The 13,855-nt window shown below is 45.8% G+C and overlaps 1 protein-coding gene across 21 annotated transcripts in view; it reads right to left on the reverse strand.

Moving 5' to 3' along the window:
• Positions 1-13,855, reverse strand: part of PACS2 (phosphofurin acidic cluster sorting protein 2) — a 60,166-nt gene that overhangs the window by 24,816 nt on the left and 21,495 nt on the right. For 12 of the 21 annotated variants that reach the window (XR_014932669.1, XR_014932667.1, XR_014932666.1 and 9 more), the window contains exons 3-12: positions 13,710-13,799; positions 11,257-11,382; positions 9,248-9,410; positions 8,167-8,240; positions 7,321-7,401; positions 5,123-5,182; positions 4,176-4,333; positions 2,543-2,633; positions 1,187-1,264; positions 289-410 (exon numbers count right to left, since the gene is read on the reverse strand). Coding sequence is in view for 15 of the 21 variants with exons in the window: in XM_032446292.2 (XP_032302183.2) it covers positions 289-410; positions 1,187-1,264; positions 2,543-2,633; positions 4,176-4,333; positions 5,123-5,182; positions 7,321-7,401; positions 8,167-8,240; positions 9,248-9,410; positions 11,257-11,382; positions 13,710-13,799 (1,043 nt within the window). In the remaining 6 variants the exon portion in view is untranslated. The remainder of the gene's footprint in view (positions 1-288; positions 411-1,186; positions 1,265-2,542; positions 2,634-4,175; positions 4,334-5,122; positions 5,183-7,320; positions 7,402-8,166; positions 8,241-9,247; positions 9,411-11,256; positions 11,383-13,709; positions 13,800-13,855) is intronic. The other 9 variants (XM_015869422.3, XM_032446289.2, XM_085511164.1 and 6 more) reach the window with 5 other exon arrangements.

The raw sequence follows: 13,855 nt of genomic DNA on the forward strand, positions 1-13,855 counted from the left end.
ACCTTTAAGGCCAAAATCTGCATTAGACAACTTATCATTGAGCATGAAGCCCCAGAGAGAACAGTTGGATTAGACCGATCTTAAAGGGTCTTTTCCAACCTTAATGATCCTATGATCCCTGAGCAAGATTGCTCTTTGTGGCTCTTAAAATGCATTTATCAAGCACCTGAACACAAGGCCAGTCTCCTTGTTTGATGGCTAAAGACCATACTGAACAAATGACAGCAGGCTGCCCATGGGCTTCCCAAGGAGCCTTGCAGCAGGTGCAGTGCTGTGTCACTGTTCTACCTGGTGGATGGGATGATGAGGGACTCCGTCTTGGTGATCTTCCCGCTGGGTGGGAGCTTTTCAACAAACACATCTGGAGCGGGAAGTTCTGTTTCCTGGACCTCAGCTTGCTGGTTAGACTCCTGCAAACACACACAGAACCATGTGAGGAACAAACACTTCCCTCTCTCACTACTGCAAGGGCTTGCAGGAGACACGCCAGCTTGGCTCTGGCTGGGCCACGTTCAGCCTCTCCCTTGCAGACACACTGCTCACTGCCAAGGGGACAAGCCAACACTGGCTATCTTAGGCTCCCTGTTCCTAGCTTGGCCTCACAAGGGAGCTGGAGGCTGAAAAGGTGCTTGAAAATACTGCTTTGGAGCAGGAACTCTCTCACCTCAAAGCCAAGGACAAGCTTCCTTATACAATGCTGATTAATTCAGTTCACCCCAAAGAACCAGTGGGGAGAGAAATACATAAGAGAAAAGTTAAAACTGCGTATCTTCAGAAGAGCAACTCCAGCTTTGGGATTTTCCCCCTGGACCAGATGATTGATTTCTGCCAGTTCAAACTGAAGGTGTACTCCTGTTTGCTCTAATGCACCAGCTTTGAGGATACTTTTCAGGACAAGACACATGCTCAGTAGCATACTCCATGCCAGCTTTCCTCAAATCAAGAGAAAGACTGTTTAAATGGAAGGCCACATAGAGCATTTTCATTTCAGATGGCTGAAAGATGAGAAACTCTAACAGCTGAGGTCAGGAGGAGAACCCAGCACTACCATCACTGCAGCTAATGTAATCTACACAGGTTGTGATGCATATGAAGCTATAAGAATAGACAAGACATGCTACCAAATGCAGTTCACAGTTGACACTCAAGCTGTCAGACAGAGTTAAGAAGCCAGTTTCCAACTTACAAAAGAGACAGTGTCAGAAATACTGTCGTCTGTATGTTTGGTTCCAAGACTCTTTGTCTTTTCAGGCACTTCTACCTGCTTGAGAGGAGAAAACTGTTAGCAGGTACAGCAGCAGCACAACTTTTCAGCCACAATCTCTGGATCAGACTGTTTGAAAGACACAGTTTAAACACTCAGCATCTCTTCAGGAGCACTCAGGCTCCTACCAGAACTGAATGCATTAGCATGGAATGTAGCAAGGCAGCAGAAAAACCCTGCAAACCTATTTAATGCAACAGTCACATTTAAAAACTGGTTAATGAAAGCCCATGGGAAGATCTGTTACCTACCAGAAAGATGTAGGCCCTGCAAGACCTCCCCCCCAGGTTCTACAGCTGTGGTGCTAGACACAGTTAGGCATCACCCAAAACAGACTGCCCTGCAGCTGGCTTCACAGAAACAACCCTGGTGTTGCCACAGCCTCCCAGTGCTGCCAGGACCTGGCATGTTGTTGGTGACAACACAGAGGCAGACCAGATATGGGATGTAATGGGTAATGGTCACAAATAAGAAACATGTGTTCGGCAGACCAAGGGAGGGCGCTCAGGGAAAGGCCTGCACAAGGAGCCTCTATTGCAGTGCTTCTGGGCACAGAGAAGTGATGTTCAGTCCCTGAGTGTGCCCCTACTCTCTGCTGGGGAGAGATGCTACTGATTAGTGCTGTGAGGTGCTTCAGCGCCTTCCCTTCATTCGGTCTTAGAAACTCAGCATCTAAAATCCTCAAACAGATCCATAACTCTACACTAAGAGATGTACTACACTGCACAGAGTATAAAGAGAAGCCCTCCAGAATTGGGCTGATATTCTCTATGCCTAGAATGCTCATCTAAATAGGGAAGGAAAAGAGTGAGCTCCCCTTCAGAATTCTCTCCCAGCCATCATGAAAAGGAACACAGCAATGTGGTAAAGGCTTCCCTGAGCAGCACCAGGGAGTCCTTAAAGCTCTCAGGCAACATCTCCCACCCTGGCTATTACAAACACATGGGAATCTGGAGATATTCATAACATTGGCAATTATTCAATACATAAACTGAAGATCTTGACTTGACTTAATACTTTATTTGCATTAAAAATAAATAAACCAAACCATGTTTTCTTCAGCATCTTCGTGTGTCTGCATACGAGCCTTCAGAGGAGGTCACAGTGGGTGACTATTTACACGTATAAACAGAGATGGTGCAGGTAACAAGGCTGAACACGGCAGGATGATACCAGGCAGTCAGAGCACTTCAATTGCAAAGGGAATGCAGGTGTATAGAGAAGACCTTGAGGCTGCTCTATTAACTACAGGCAGATAACCTTCTTGAAACGACTTACAGGACTTGATGGCTCTCTCTGGCTCCTGATGCTGTGGATGCTACCAATTTCTGTCTGGGAGCTGGAGTGTGACAGTCCTTCAAAATAAGGTCTGAAGAAGGAAAGAAAAAACAATCTCTTGTTATTAAAAACATAAGCAGAGAAAGTCCACAGCAAAAGAAATGCGATTGTTCCAAGGTGTCTTAACACTCCTCAGTGGTTCCAGTAAAACTTAGAAGCCGCTTTTGTTCCACCGAGTGAAAGAAAGGAAGGGGAAAGAAGGTCTCCAGGACAGCAAAGGAAATGAGAAAGTCTACAAACCTCTGGCTAGTCCTGACACTGACTGACTGACCTCCACTTAATGGCTCCAACACATCAGCTGTCTCACATTAAATCATACCCACAAAGCTCTCACAAGGAATGCTCGCATGCTCTCACACTACACACCAAACAGAAGGTTTTATTTCCATAAAATCTGGGACGGGCCCACGGGTGCAGCATTTTCACACTGCAGAACAGAATGCACATCAACTCCACAGAGGCATTTGAGTCTTTCCTACCCCAAGCACCAGGTGCAGAGTTTCACACTGTGAATTTTGTTTCAGCTCCACAAATGCTGACAGAACAACATGCCATTCCAGGCAAGGTTTAGCTCTTGATGGAAAGACAGCAAGTGAAGGAGAATTACTGCCCCCCCACCCATACTCTGCTCATCTGGGTAAGTGACTCTCGATGCTAACACGCATTTTATTTCCAGCTTGCATCTGGATTTGGCTGGCAGCCTTAGGATCCAATTACACATTTGCTCAATAAGATAAGATAGCACATACAATCAGATTGTGCTTCCATGTCAAGAGGCAGATGATCACAGAAGACTTCAAGGCTCAATTATGCTTTAAGGAATTGATCTTCTGTTGTTTTTTTTTCAGGAAAAAATGGCCTACAGCCATTAACATTTATCACATTCCTTTCACAATATAAGAATCAGGCAGAGTAAGAAAAAGTGCCTCCCCAGAATCAACTAGAAGTGATCTGTGGCTCAGTTACACAGAGCTGCTACATATCAGCACCTACAAAAGCTAGTTCAGAACAGGCTTGGGTGCATCTACCTGTGCTACCATCAGATCCCCTTGGGCTCTAAAGAATTCCTTTGTTTCCTGCAGTTGTGATTCCTCAGTCCCTACAAAAGCTCTTTCCACACAAAGACTGCCTTGCCCGTCACAACTTTCTGCCTCTGCAGCTTCTAACTGTTCAGCTACAGCACCAGATTTCCTGTCTGCTTCTACCACCTCCGCAAAACACCTGTGTACAGCTAAATTCCAATGTCTGCCTGTCAGCAATTCCTACTCCTGTGGTCCACTCCAGGTGGAAGGGAAAGCAGAATAAATGTACAGGAAACAAGTGAAAAAAATACATGAAGGGAAATTAGCTCACAAGCAGTCATTAAATTATCATAATGTACACTGGAGCTCTGACACCAGGTTGGGGAGTTGTAGTAATAAGGTGAAGGGGCGTGAGTAGAACATCTAATCTGTGTTGACACTGCACACACTGCCTCTTTTCAGTTCCAGCTCTTGGAAGACTGAGTCCCATGCAGCTGCCCAAACTGACTACTCTGCAGGGGACTGCCCAGCATCAGCCATGCCATACTTACTTTAACTTTGGCTTTGGAGTGCTCAAAACACTGTCATCATCTTCCATGTCTGGCCCACTGTCGCTGGGGTTCTCTATATCCAATGTGTCATACAGAAGGTCCAGGTCCTCCTCCACCTCTGGAACATGCTCTGCAGGGTCCTGCTCTGAATCCAGAACCTACGTGCAGGAGAACAGCAGGTATTGTTCACTAGGAGTCAAACAGATCCCATGTCACCGGAGATCCTTTGATGACTGCAGGGCACCAGGCTTAGATACTGTTTCTAGTGCGAGGATACTATATCTAGCAGAAACATTAAGCATACCAGGAGTGCTTGTTTGGGAGAAGCTGTCAGTGTCTGGTTAAGCAACGCTTACCTACTAGATTAGGCATCCATGGACAAGTTATTAACCATAGATTGTTTCAATCGGTCAATCATGCACTATAAACAAAGCCTTAAGAAGGCACCCAACAGAGTCCCAGTTTTCTTAGAAGTACAGAAATGTGGTACTACAAAATGAGTATTGGATCTTGGGTATTTCTGACATCTCATCACTATACCTCCTGATTTTTATGTGGTACCCAACCAAGCAGAAAAGCAGTAACGACAGCACCCACAGGAGGCATCAGAAACCTGGACAAGGATCAACCCACATGTGAATCTGAAGAGAACACAAATCTCACATCAAAACTCCCCTAGGTTTCTCTATACATTCACTGTAAGCATACAGGTGTAACACAGCTCTGAGTTTGCTTTTCTGATAGCAGCTCCAGAAAAACAACAGCTCAGCAGGCTGAGACCCTGGCCTCCAAGCAAGGCCAGAGGCCACGATGGGTTGTATCAACTGCAGAATGAATAGAACTAGGCATCAACAGGATAATGTTCCTGGGGACTACAGCACAGACCACACACCAAAGAGGTGAGAGAGCAATATGCAGACAGAAAGGATCTAGAATGCACTACTCACCTCATCAGACACCTTAAATCTCTTCAGCAATGCCACAACCTTCTGCTTGAAGTTTTGTTGCTGCAAGTCAAAGACATTTTTCCATGAGTAAAGCATCAGTGAACTGCTTTCTCCCAGTGTGTAAGATGCCCAGACACACGACACTGGTGCTGCTTCAAGTCAAAAAGACTGCTGGCACCACGAACCAAGTCCCTGCTGTTCACACGCTGAAAACAGCTTTTCCAGACCTACGATACTTTCTCTACTGCCTTACATCAAACTAGGTCCCATTCTGCTAAACCTAAGAAACCTCCTGGCCCTGACGAACGGCACACCACTCCTGGTCTTAATGTAGTGAGAGAACATAGGCATCTGTCCAATAACTCAAAGCACAAATGCATTTTCTATCAACAAAGCACTGCTTTACCCTGTTGCAGTTCATCCTGGCAGGCTTGCTTATATCACAGCACTGCAGAGAAGTTGTGAGGCTTGTTCTTACCATCTGCCTATCTAAAAAATATTTTCCAAGTCTGACATTGCCAGATCCCCAGACAAAGCCATCACTTAGTCCAAAAGAACACAAGCCAAACTGCTGCACTTCCTTTGTGTATATTTGCCCATCAGAGCTATTTCTCTCTGGTAGAACCAACAGCTGAGATTTATTATGAGCTACTGAGCCGTTCTCAGTCACTGACCAAACTAATATGTGTGCTCTTAAGAAAAGGTAAAGGAGACCCAAATGAGAAAGCTGGTACAGGGCATTTGAAGTGGCATCCCTGTGTCAGGAAGAAAGGCAAGAGAAATGGCTGGTACCAGGCCACATCCTGGTGAAGAAAGCTGTTTGCTGGCTTGCCTGTATATCATGGGAGCTTTCCTAGCTAACCCTACTAGTCCCAGTGCTCCAGCCCCAGGCACTTCACAATGCCCAAGTCTCCAAAATTCACCCTTTACCACTGAACTCAAATCCTGTAAGCTGCTGCCACCTTCTAGATAGTGAAATGAAATCACCACATTCAAACAAGACCATTCAAAGAATAGTCCCCACTGGCAGGAATGAGATGCTCTCATTTTGGAGTTGTCCTTTGACTTGGGATGTGAAGGAAAAACATCATGCAGACCAGCTTGGACCAGCATGGCAGTCTGCATAAGGAGCACACGCAACAGACAGTAGCTAAGGCAACACGGCAAGAGCTGTTCTCTGGCCTGAATGGTCTGACAGTCAGAACACAGGAGCCCTGCTGAGGCTGATGTTAAATTTACTGGCAGCACCTAATCCAGACTTGCACCAGCCATATGCACTGGAGATTCAGTATCAGTTCAGTGGTCAGGGACAGAAAGCCATTCTCATCATAGTTAATAACCATGGGGTATGCTTTGCCACCTGCTGTCAGTAATGCCTGTAAACAATATTAAAGACATCAAGGATATGAGGTAGCATGCTCCTAGTCTTATGTAGAGTCTTTTTAATCACAGGTTCAGATCAAAACAGTGCTTATTCAAGATCTTTTCAAACATGGATTTGAGAAATAGCCTCACAGAAGGTATAAATGATCTCCAAACACGCTTCAAAGTCCATAAAGAAAACCCCACAACCAACAAATCTAGCCCATCTTTGTGATTTTGAGTTACTGCCATCACAGACATGCACAAACACTTGTGTATGCAGAAGGCCACATTGTGTGTTACGGTGCAGCCAAGCAGGTCGATGCTCCACATGGAAGTTCAGTTTTGCAGTCAAACACATGCTTGCTGTCAGAGGGCAGATGGCTGGCTGCATGCTACTCACCAAAGCCTTCAATATCCAGCTGCTTCTTTGGCTTCAACATGCATCACCTCCAGTTCACCTGTTTGGCTCCAGCCCCTAACTGAACTACTGAACTTCATCCTGAAACTTTCCCACAGGTCTCTCCCATGCAGAGCACAAGCAGGAGATCTTTCTGTGAGCACAGATCTTGCCCTGGCTTTGTTACGGGGCTGATTTTCACATACTTATTATTACTTTTGGAGCACCCTAACCTTGCAGCTAACGAACACTTGAGACACATGCACCACAGACTGCTCCACTCCTCGATCTGCTAAGTTCTGCTGGCTCCTCACATGCTGCAACCATGCCCCCAGGCTCCCTGCCAGCATGTCTAGCATTGCTGCAACCACAGGCCACATGCACTGCACATCCTAGCCAAATCCCATCAGTGTTAGTAAAACTAATTTCCACCGACCCTGGTTATGGACGTCGTTCTTACTATCGATCTCCGCTGCTTCTTGGGCTTCCCCAGCTCGTACTCATCATCATCCAAATCCTGAATAGAAAGAGGATTCCTTTGTTACCTTTGTGGTTTGGGGACACATGATCATTTATGTCCTAACAACATTCCCTCTATTAACCTGCTGCTCTGTCTTGCAGACCTTCAGCATTTACTTCATTTTTCTGCAGTTATGATGGCAGAGGGAAAAGGAACTGAATTAAGTCAGCAGAGAGCTGGGAATGCCAGCTCAGAGAAGCAAAACAGACCAAGTTCTAGAAAGAAACAAGGACTCTCTCAGTCCCACATTTCAGTGGGGTCCTCTCAGTACCTTCCAAGACACGGAAGGCAAGTGATGCTGGAGTCTGAAGGCAGGTAAGAGCCAAACTCAAAAGCAACTCACTTCCGCACAGGGAGTTTTCTGTCAGGACCCATTCTGCAGGAGGTACTAAAGACTAAAATCTGACTCGGATCCCACTAGTCCTTAAGTTACAGCTGGGGGCCTTGTTGGGCTCTTTGAACCTAATCAGCTTTACAGGAACAATCAACTGCTGCCTTGACAGTTGAGCAGATAAACTCAATATTGTAGTGTTTAAAGGGGACTCAAGACAACACATAAGGAGATAAATCACACCATGGTGAAATAAATGGATTGCTGTGCATCTCCAGTCTCCTTCTGCTACTGCAGCTCTATACTTGGTGGACAGTCTCACACTGCCACAGCTTACCTAAGAAAATAGACTTATCATTTCAAGCAGCAGCTGAGGAAAGTATATGCTCTACAGAAGCTTTCACAGGAAGAAGCCATGCCCTAAACAGTACCTGGCCCTGCACGGCATCATCACTGGCCTCCTGCTCAGAAGAGAAGCTCTCGTACTCCTCCTCGGAATAGTTGTCTGAAAGGGAAGGAAAGAGGGGAGAGATCCCATGAAACTCCTTTAATGCGAGGAGAAAATCTCAACTGAAGAGCAGAGAAAACCAACTAACAGTCACAAACCAAGAAAGGAGGCACAAAAGGAAACGCTTGCTTCTTTTATCTGTGTTATAACCAGTGAGATGACAACATCCTGGAGATAAGGAACAAGGAGAAACATATCTAGTAAGAAGGATAGAGCAGCACACAGGTAGGACTCCTTAGAATACCATTCCTTTTTCTCTGGAAAGAATCACCTGGCAAACAACAGCAAGTAAGGAGTTTTCCCCATGAGAGAAAGAATTTTTCCCCCTCAGTGAGCCTAAGTGTCTTCAGAAGACATGCTACGAGAGTCTAAATTCTACTGACATGACACTTGAGGTGACCTGCCAGGCACCTCAGGCAGCAACGCATGAGCACCTGAATGCATTCCTTCAACAGGTCACTCTGCTGGCAGTGAGCAGAAGGCTGCTACTACAAAGAAGGTATAAGACTTTCACAAATAGAAACCCAAGTACCTTCCTACATAGTGAGCAACTGGGGATTTACTCTCATTAAACCAGATCATATTCCATCTAAAAACATGGCAGCTTTGTAGGTATTATGTAAGTTAACATATACTGTAAAAAAAGGAAGGAACAAAAGTTAGAAGAGCAGCTTAAATGCGCAGCTCCTGAATGTGACACTGTTAGCCATATGAGGGGCTACAGGTTCTCAGCACACCCACCAGTAATGCTGGAAGAGCACAGACCCAACTTGCTGGATGGCTTAAGCCTGGTGTGAACCTTTGACAACCCCTAACTCCGGCAGCCATGCTCCTTGCTTACACAGCAACAGGTTTGCAAAGTAGGTTTTCTTTGCAGCAACCAGTTCAAGATACAGGACAGGTACAAGCCTCATTTTATCCAGGAAGCATCTAAGCTCAGGTGAGGTTTAACTCCATTTAGTTCAGGATGGCACTAGTCCCCAGAGTATGCGGTTGTACTTCACCTGTAGACTTGATTTTCTGGCTGGCCTGCATAGTACTGTCTTCATGGTCAATTGGTTGACTTGACAGGGAAAAGATCCAGATTTCTGCTACCTTTACTGCAGCTTCTTTGATGTTGCTGAAAAGGCTCAGTACCTGGCCACCTTCTGTTGGGTGCTGCATGACCTGGGACAGAAACCAAGCAGAACAAATCTGCATTTAAACGTATTTAAACCTGCACCATTTGTATACTACAGGAGTTACTTATGTTAATAGAGTTACTCCACATTTCCAAACAGAGAAGGCAGACAACACCCTGCAATTGCAAGAGTCGCATGCAGGCAATGCACAATGTTAGCTGAGATTTTAGTCTACTGCTAATGCAAGTGATGGAAGGAAAGGAAAAACTTTCTGAGCTTGACAGTTGATTAGCTTACCCACGAAACACAATACCTGAATACCTCATTGTTATGTATTTGCTTCCACAGAACAGAACTGATTTGAATCATCAAGGTACCAACCTTTGGAACCTCCATAGTTGAGGAACTTTAGAGCCAAATAAAAAGCCCACCCAAAATTATCAGTGGGATACACAGCAAAGGGCTTCCTAAAGCAAAAAATTCCTGCTCCACAATCTCAGAGGAGATGGCCATACTGGGCTAATTAAGCAGTGGGTCACAAAAAGAAAGACGTGGTGGAGACAGACACATCTCAGTGTGGGTTTCTCACTGCAGCCGCCTTCCCTTTGACGCCCACAGCTCTCAGAGCTCTCCTTAGAACCCAAGACTCAGGTTCTTCTCTTGTCTCACCAGACTCAGCAATTGCTTCCCCATCCCCACTCGTCTGCACTTCAGCTTCCTATCACACACCAGGCTGCTCTGTTGGCTCCTCACGTGGCTTTAAAATGACCTGAGCTGATGAGGAACACATGCCCTCTCAAGCTCATGCTCTCACTAACTTTTCATCGCTTTGTTTTCTTTCAACTCCTATAATAACTTTGTGTGCATGTCAGTGCTGTGGAGGGGTCATTAAACTATAAACTGCAAAGAGAGAGAGGCTTGTAAAAGGCTACAGCACTTGTTTACCCAAAGTCTTCCATTTCAGAAAGATTCCAGATGAGCTGGAAAGTAACCGTTTCCCAACAAAGTGAACCTTTGGAAATGCATGACCTTCTAACCCCAGTCAGCTGACATTACAAAAATGACATAGGAAAAACCACACACAGCAGCAAATGCCCAGCACTCAGAAGCTCACTGATGGATCTAATTAACAGGCCCACACATTTACAGCAACAGTCAATTCCTAGTTCTTAAACTAAGCGTGGTACAGAAAAATGTTGCCTGCAGGCCTATAAATCAGAATATGGACAGTCCAGATGGGGAGATCTACATTTACTGCAAGCCCAAGTGAAGCTTAACTCACACGACAGAAGCATTCTTTGTAATAAATTATTGAACACTGCAATAACTCACTGCAGCATAACATTAATTTACAGGTGGAAACAATGAAAGTATTTATTGGCAGAATGCAGACTGATGACACGTGTTGGTGCTACACTGAACCTGGAAGGCCTGAACAAGTGACCTTAACAGCCTTGTTTCCACAAACATGAAACAAAATATTTTACATTTAAGAACATGAGACAAATGTGTTAGTTCAGCTCAACCAGATGTACTAATAAAAAAGAGAATGCATTAAGTATTGAAATACATGCAGAAGTGTTCTGAACGCAAAGGGGATTTGAGCAAGTCAAAAACAAAGAGACTCCATGAACCTCGTAAGCAAGAGTCTTGTAAGCTAATAAGCCTCAAGAATCCTTTAGCTCTCAAGATGCTATCCAGGAAATGTACAATATAGTACAACTCAGTACTAAGATCAGTTTAAAATATTGTTCTGTGAATACTGATTAGCATTAAAATAGTTGCATGAAATCCATCCAGGTACTTCTCAATAAGGAAAGTAATAACATTGGATTTAAAGCGATGGGAGAATCCCTCACTTCTAAGTATGGACCATGCCAAACACTGCTCACCTCAGCCATGTTGATAGACCCCACAGCCAGAGTCTTGTAGCCTAGAATGGTTCGGTTCTTGTACCGTTTCCGCCGCTGCAGCATGATCTGAAGCTTGTTGCCTTCTCTCTTCAAGAAGTGAGGGTACTGGGGTGCAAAACAGAAAGCAAAAGTTCATTATGTGCCTCGATGTTATCTCCCAGGCTGTCAGGTTCACAAGTAAACTCCATTCCTACACTGAACATACAATCCTACATTACACCCCAAGGAAGCAATCATTTCTGACTCTCACCTTCAAAACGCAGCCTTTGTAAAGCTCTGCCACAAAACCCAAATGCCACACAAGGGATCAGCGGGCACAGGGAGAGCTCAGGTAATCCCATACCCTTGCTTTTGTAGCCCCAGGACAGGATGCACCTCAGGCCTCGTATACCTGCATTACACAGAGGGTGAGGCACTGTGCTGCCCACCAGGTGCTGACAAAACAGTCCTGGCTGTTCTGTTTGGAAGGGCTGAGCCCAAGTCCATTCCCAAAGAGACGAGCATCCTCCAAGAGATGGGGTGCAGAAAGGAGAACCTCATTGCAGAGTCCCTAATTGCACACTGGATATTCTTAAGTGAAGGATATGTTGTTTCACTACTTTTTTTCCTCCTCTCCCCACTTTGGGATATTGTGAGAGTAACTTCCTGCTTCTTAAAAAGCTTGATAAAGACAACTGTTGAGGGCTACCAGAAACCCTGACATGTTAATTTGCAGTCCAGAGCAGGCCTGACTGCTGCACAGAGAGCTGGGAGCAGTGGCCATGCAAACAAGCAGAATACTAATTAACCGACTGCTCTGCAAGGATGGGATCAACTGCCTTGCACAAGGCAGCAGCTCTGCAGAAGGGAGGAACAGCAGTGCACGTAATTAAAAGATCACCTTAAAACGGATTTGCATCCAGCCACAAACTGAGTGCGTGACTTCACAGATCCGCAACGCTGAAGGAAGTTATTGAGGAGTGGGGCAGGCAGTGGGGTTTCAGAAGACAAGAGGCACCTTTTGCATTCAAACCTCCCACCCTCCTGCAGCTGAGACCCTTCAAAGTGTTGGGAAGGCAGTAGGGGAGAGGGATTCCTTGCTTTCAGCTCAGGCATTGGGGTCCTCTGAGGCTGCTTAAGAACAAGCCTGCAGCTAAACTCTAAAGTCGTGCTGGGTCCCAGACCAGTCCAATATCCATATCTACAGTTTTCTGGGATTCAACTGGATGGATCAAGTCCATACATGCACAAGTTTCTGTTTCTCAAAAGTGTGTTTGCTGGCCACCTCTGATGAAGATTCAACGCAGTGATTAAAAGAAGAGAGATCCAGAGACATTCAAGCCACTAAGCTCCTCAGTTAAATGCAAGATCCTCTGGAGCAGCCAAGCCATTCTCACTGCACAGACAGCTATTTTTAAGTCCCGCCATCGCTTATCAAACCCACAGAATGGTTTCAACAAAAACCTTTTTGTAACCGCCCCTCCATAACATAGTAATTGAAAGCAAGACACAGGAAGCCCCAAGTACTACAAGCACACACAGGGGCAAGAAGCGGGAACCATCATACATGCCAGGGAGCTTCAGTTGACCTCATAAACTGGCAGAAAGTCAGCAAGAGCAGCCATTCCAGCAGTCAGGGTGACGGGAGTTTACCTGCCAGAAGGGCTACTGCTGGTCTCAGCCTAGTAGCTAGCTACTAGGTTCAGACACACCACAGCTCTAGTCTTACCCCACCTGTGTAACACAGCACTGCCCACCTGGACAGCCTGCACAGTGTGCATGCATGCAGAGCAAAGAGCTGACAGCACAATATGGAGATACTGGCTGCTGCTGCAAGACACTGAGGCTTTATCACGCTGAGACATCCACATGCTTTTACTCTGTGGTCCATCATCACTCTTAAAATATCCCAGGCACTAAATTCAGACTGTACCTGGCTCAGACTATACTTAGCTGAGAGTAGCTTCCAGCCATCGTCCAATTAAGAAATAATAAAAGCTGTCATAAAAATCCTGCCGTGCCATTTCAGGAAGGCTTCCCAGACCTCACTGCATCCAAGAGCACTAATCCTTCCTGCAGCAGAGAGATCAGCAGCACATCTCTGCACTAAGCTTGCTCATCTCACACGCTGTTCTGAAGGCTTACAGCGTCACGGATATCATTATCCCCTGTTCTGGCTCAGTTCCCTGCCCCTCCTGAGGAAACCAACTTAAAAACAATGCTGCGTGTCCTGCTGCAATATTGCTCTGAGTTGCTGGGGGAAGAAAAACAACACAAAAACACGTTCCAAAATAAAATCTGCAGAAACATTTGCTGACACAGGATGGGCAGAGGGAGCACTAAAGCAGGATGCTCTGAGGAGAGTAAACAACACAATACAGAAGGACCCTCAAGGCAGACCCACAGAGCACCTCTGCTCATACACAAGTGCCCTGGTGCCCCGTCCCACTTACCTGCAGTGAGAAGGTCAGCGCAAGCTCCGTCTCCACGTGTCCACTCGGGGGCAACACGATCTCGTGAGACCTCAGGATGCGCTTGGAGCCCTGCACAGAAGCAAAGCCCACGTGGTAAGTTGCCCAGCCAGCCACTTCTTTGCCAT

This window comes from Coturnix japonica, chromosome 11 (genome assembly GCF_054131305.1).
Source record: "Coturnix japonica strain WE chromosome 11, WE-NBRP24, whole genome shotgun sequence".
NCBI classification, from domain to species: Eukaryota; Metazoa; Chordata; class Aves; order Galliformes; family Phasianidae; genus Coturnix; species Coturnix japonica.